This window comes from Lactuca virosa, chromosome 1 (genome assembly GCF_052849685.1).
Source record: "Lactuca virosa cultivar CGN04683 chromosome 1, Lactuca_virosa_CGN04683_v6, whole genome shotgun sequence".
In the NCBI taxonomy this organism is placed as follows: domain Eukaryota; kingdom Viridiplantae; phylum Streptophyta; class Magnoliopsida; order Asterales; family Asteraceae; genus Lactuca; species Lactuca virosa.
This window is the reverse complement of record NC_136426.1, coordinates 168,961,993-168,967,743: the sequence shown is the minus strand read 5'-3', so window position 1 is coordinate 168,967,743 and position 5,751 is coordinate 168,961,993. Positions and strand designations below refer to the sequence as shown.

Here is a 5,751-nt window from a genome sequence, read left to right as displayed (position 1 = left end):
TTTTACGTCTAAAATGGAAAAAACTATAAAATATAGGGTCTTTTATGAAACAAAAATACCTAATTTACCTGTTGGTGACCTGCTAGGGTCTGAAATAACAAGTAACAGGTAAAAGTTAGGTCTTTTTCTGAAAAGAAAAAAATTATAGGTCTAAAAAGAAAAAAACTCAAAATATAAGGTCTTTTATGAAAATAACCCTTAAAAAGTATAAGAGAAAATATATAAAATAAAGTCACATATAGGATGAGGTTGATGATGTGTAATTATCGAACCTATCAAAGTCAGTTGGAGAAGAAGTGATATATATATATATATATATATATATATATATATATATATATAGGACTAAGCACCTTTTCCAAAACACTAAAGCCGCCGCCCCTTCCAGATAAACGTCCCCCTCCCCCTCATCGACGCCTCCAAATCAAAAGGTTGCCACCGTACTCGCCTCCTCATTTCTCCGGCAACGGCGTTCATCATCGTCATCTCTATCCCCTCCCTCCTCCTCGCCGACCTTTCCCACCGCCGTACCTCCAGTGAAGCGAGAGGTTCACTTCGTTTCCATCCCCATATCATATCAGGTTCGATTTCTCATCACCATATCATATCTATAGTTACTTGATAAAGTATACGATGAGTTGTTATCAGTTTCTTATTCTTTCTACTGATCTATAAATTACCATTTGTAGTGATGAATTTCTTTTTATTGTTATATATCGATTTTGAATAAATCCCCTTTGTAATCTTTTATATTTTATTAACAGAAACACTTTTATTGTTTTATTCATATAAATGATAAACCTTTTGGTAATCTTTTATACACCAACCGATATACAAAGAATAAGCATGAATACTCATATCTTTTCTAGCAATTACAACTGCTAATTACTAAATATTATTCCGACGGTTTTGTTTTTTGTTTTTTTCTAGATATTTTTTTAAGTTATTCGGACGGTTTTGCGGTTTTGGTTTGGTTTCAAGTCAAAGTTAAAATGACAATTTAGCCCTTGGAGACTTTATTTAGACTACCGCTGTCATTGGGGGGTGTATGTGAGCCGCTCATTACTTTTATTTAAGAAAAAAAGAAAATTGGATAAATGTTTATGACCCAAGCCACAAGCCACCCACACGACCAAACTTTTTGTGTTTGTTTCGATGACATGTGTTTTTTTTTTTTCTAAATACTTAAAGTATCAAGTTTTTTATTTTTTTATTTTTTTTTAATCTAAGTATTATTTTTGTAAACAAGAAATAAAAAAACTATAATTGGTAATTTTTGTTATAATTAAAATATAATATTAAGATACATTATATTTAATTTAAAATTTTCATTTTTAATCTCTTTTAATTTTATATTTGTTATCATATTTTGTATCTAATTTCGTTTTAAATTTTATAAAATTATTTATAAAAAATCATATAGTTTTAATACTTTTAATAATTTTTAAATAATAAAAAAAAATTATTAAATAAAAAAAATTGCGTCGGTTGGTAATGGAAGTCGAAGGTTAGATAAAGTTAGATAAAATAGAGATGAATTTGTTTTTTAATAAAAAAAATATTGAATTAAAAGTTGTTAATAAAGATAAGGTTAATTTTTTTTTTAAAGGAATTAAAGGAACCCTATGTGTCTGGAATCTGGATGTGTGGTGTGTGGGGGGGGGTCATCATGTCGGTTTACTTTTGTTATATTAATTAAATATCCCAAAAAAAAAAATAGTAAACCAAAAAGAAGAATTTGATATCGAGGGTTCTGCTATACGAATAGAACCTCAAAAGAGATCGGATATCAAGTTTTTTTGTTAGACGTGGCTGCTTAATGTTTTGAAATACACATAAGGCATATTTGTAATGCACTTTTATGCCCTTGAGACATTATGTCAATATAAATGTGGGGTAGGGCGTTTAAAATTGGATATCCAAAATTTTTGAATAGATATTGTTATCAAAATCTATGCAAAAATTTCTTTTACAGATTCGGTTATTCGAAAGTATTGTGTTTTTTTGCTCCTTAAAAAACGTCAACAAATTTTGGATATCTATATCCAATATCCGAAATTTTTGAATATCCGGAATTTTCAAATCTTTGAAATATAGTAAGCGAAATATAGTCATCTCATGTCTCGTAGTGATGAAAAAAGATACCACATGACAACAAGTGAAAGAACGGACGAAAATTGCACATTAGACTAAACCACATGGACGGTTTATATAATTTGCTCTAGTATTTACTTCCAAACAAACACAAGTTCTATAAATTTTCTATGTCTACTTTCTCATCTTCAATTTGATTGCTTTTGTAATGTGATGGTATATGATTTTGTAATATACTAATGTAATTGGTTATTTCCAAACAAACCATTTAATATGATGTTTTGTAAAATGACAGCTACCACCTTCACTCCACAAATCAAAAATGGCAAAGTACCTCCCACCCGAACTCATCATCAACATTCTTTCAATGCTACCCTCAAAATCCCTTCTCCGTTTTCGATCAGTCTGCAAATCATGGCATTCTCTCATTTCTTCCCCCGAATTCAGCCCAACTCATTTTCACAATTTCAATAAATTCAACTCTCGCAATCTTGTTCGATGTTGTCTATGGACAGAGAAAAGGGAAGTATACACTGTCCATCACGATGACCAACATCTTACTCTTGATGCCCCCATTGATTTCCCCTTCAATCTTCTTCGTGATGAATATGGAACCATCTTTTTTACACTCATCGCGTGTTGCAAAGGCGTTGTTTGCCTCTATAATGAAAGATCCCCAAAAAATGAAATCCTACTTTGGAATCCTTCCATTAGAAGGAAAGTAACCCTAACTCCTCCTTCATATAGGCCCGAACTTACTCTTGTTTTCGGGTTTGGGTATTGTGAGAATTCTAATGATTATAAGGTTGTGAGACTCGCATATGATCGTAGTAACTTGATCGATAGACCTGAGGTAACTATTGATTCAACATATATAATATTATTGGGAAATTAAGTAATCTAACCACAATTTAATATGTATTTGAGAAAATAACCAAAAAGAATTGTTTTCTAGCAAAAGTAATCACTTGGTCTAGAATGGGCATTCTGGACCAAGAAAAAAACATTTTTTTTTGACAAAAAAGTACATTTCAGACTAATGGAATTTCGAACTAAAATTTCAAATTTTGGAAAAAAAATCCGTGAATTTCAAAAACAAGTCTAAAATCAGATGAACAATCCTGAAATTTTGAAAAAAAAAATTGTTTTTTACTTGAATCTAACAAAAAGTTAAACAAACAGAGTAAATATAACTATATATGATATTAGTGCATAAAATTAGATATTTTATTGAAAAACGGTGACATTAAACACTTCGAAATAAATATTTTGGTTACGTAAAGAGATTTTTTTGAAAAAAACTCCAGAATATGAACAGTAGTTCAGGAGGATATATTTCGAAAAAAGTAGTTATTTTTCAAAAATTGAAAAATAATGGTTAGATTACTCAATTTTCCAATATTATATGTATTAATCGATAGCTATATCTTGAACTAATTATTACCACTTTTTTGATATGCCTATTTAAGGTCGAGATTTACACTGTGAAAACCGCGGTATGGAAACCGATCGGGTTCCCTCAAGACTCTCCTTGCTACCATATCCTTAGCGACTGCTCACAAGTCTTTTTCAATGGATCTATTCATTGGTTAGCAACCGATTTGGGAGTTTCACATTGTTCAATCCTAACAATGGACATGAGTACAAATCTTTTTGGGGAAATCCAATTGCCTGAGTATCTAGTGAACTATTCTTCAATGGGAGTGACTTTAACGGTTGTTGGAGATTCTTTGGGTGTGATTTATTCAAACCGTTGTACAGTTGTGGGTTCAAGCACTTATAAGATATGGGTTATGAAGGAGTACAAGAAACCGACTTCATGGACATTGATATATGATGTGCATTATCCGGATACGGATTTAGGGAGACCTTTGAAATTGAGACATAATGAGGATTTAGTAACTGAATCACGTCGATGCAATTTATCGATTTATAATCGTGAGGCGGGGTGTTATACGGTGGATGGGTGTTGTAGCAAAGGTGTTAAATTGTGGTCGATTTCTATAGACAAATACGAAGAGTGCCTGACATTGTTGGATGTAGAAAGTGCTGGTAATAATGAAGAGTGATTGACAAGGTATGAAGGTATTGTATTAATAATGAAGAGTGATTGACAAGGTATGAAGGTATTGTATATTTTGTGTGTGTTTGTGTATATGGTTATTGTATTATAATGATTGTGGTAGTAAACATGGTTTGTTTGTGTAAGAAATTGAAGTCATTTGGCTAGTGTTTGAATGTGGCTTGGCTTTGTACACTAAACCCTATTATCTATTATATTTGTGAATTTATATAATATACAAATTGGTCATTTCTTTGATCATGAACTACTACAATAAGTCTTATATGGCTTGGTTAAATCAATTAAATAACTTGGTGTTCAGCTGGATCTTATGACTCGGTGAGTTATATGTGAAAAAAGAATAAACACCGGTTCCAAAACTGGGTTCTTCCGGCTTAAAAGAAGCAGTTTTAATTTTTTTTAAAAAAATTGGTTAGAGCTCGGTCAAAATCCCCAAAACAGGGTCATATAAGGGTTTAACTTGGCAGTGATTCGATTTAAATAAATATGTCGGTCGCTTTTTTATACTACTTTTTTTTGTTAAAATAACTATCACGACCTACATCTAAAATTATACTATTTTTTAATTAACCACCTATAAAGCATGTACAAACTAAAACTTACATTCAAAACACACATTCAAGGGATGTAATTCGATCCGGTCCTGGACTTAACAAGACCGTGAACTACTTAATAAACCAAAAACCGAATTAGACGAATAGTAGGAACCGAAAACCAGACTAATTATACCAGCACGGGTCCAGTTCGGTTCAGTTATTAACCGAAAACCTCAAAAAACATGTACAATATGTTTAAAGACCGAAATGAATCGGAAAACCGGAAAAAATCAATATTTTGATTTTTTTTTAAACTTACGAGGTTGTTTGGTACTTTTTTAAAACTTAGAGGGTTGTTGGTACTTACTTCATAATTAACACCAATCAACTTTTTAATATTACCTATAAGTAATCTAACAACTTTTTAACATGTATTTTAAGAAAATAACAAAAAAAAATTAGCAAAAATAATCACTTAGTCTGAAATGGGCATTCCGGATCAAGAAAAAACGTATTTTTTTTACTGATTCCGGAACAACATTTCAAATTCCGGACCAACATTCTGAATTCCGGACTAAAATTTCGGATTTCTGAAAAAAAAAAAAGAAACTCTGGAATTTCAAAAACAAAACCGAAATCCGAAGAACATTTCCAGAATTTCGAGATAAAACTTCTTTTTTAATTTAAATTTAACAAATTTCACATCTGCCGCTCTAACCCTCCAGCATATCAGTGCGGCAGGCCAGGATGATTATACAGCGTCGTCCGTTCCTTTCTCGTCCTCCACCACCATAACCGCCACCGCTACCACCACTACCACCACCTCTGACACCAGTCGATCCCACCACTGTCACCTCTTTCACTTATACCATCTTCTGTCACCAACTGTCGTAATCATACATGATTACTCAATCTGTGAACAGGCATATATGTATAATCATTTATGATTAGACATATACGTATAAACATGTATAATCATATATGATTATACCTCTCCGTTATATAATCATTTATGATTAGGCATACCCTGCTGTTGCC

At 31.8% G+C, this 5,751-nt stretch overlaps 1 protein-coding gene across 2 annotated transcripts; it reads left to right on the top strand.

Annotated features, from left to right (window-relative positions):
- The first annotated feature begins 338 nt into the window (after positions 1–338).
- LOC145161048 (F-box/kelch-repeat protein At3g23880-like) lies at positions 339–4,405 on the top strand. 2 transcript variants are annotated; one of them, XM_079080489.1, is made up of 4 exons: positions 339–581; positions 2,390–2,947; positions 3,564–4,179; positions 4,221–4,405. In XM_079080489.1, the coding sequence occupies exons 2-3, from the start codon at positions 2,417–2,419 to the stop codon at positions 4,161–4,163; spliced, it is 1,131 nt and encodes a 376-aa protein (XP_078936615.1). In that variant the 5' UTR covers positions 339–581; positions 2,390–2,416; the 3' UTR covers positions 4,164–4,179; positions 4,221–4,405. The 2 variants fall into 2 exon arrangements, with proteins under 2 accessions (XP_078936615.1, XP_078936606.1); XM_079080480.1 differs by having other exon boundaries at positions 3,564–4,405.
- Positions 4,406–5,751: the final 1,346 nt, after the last annotated feature.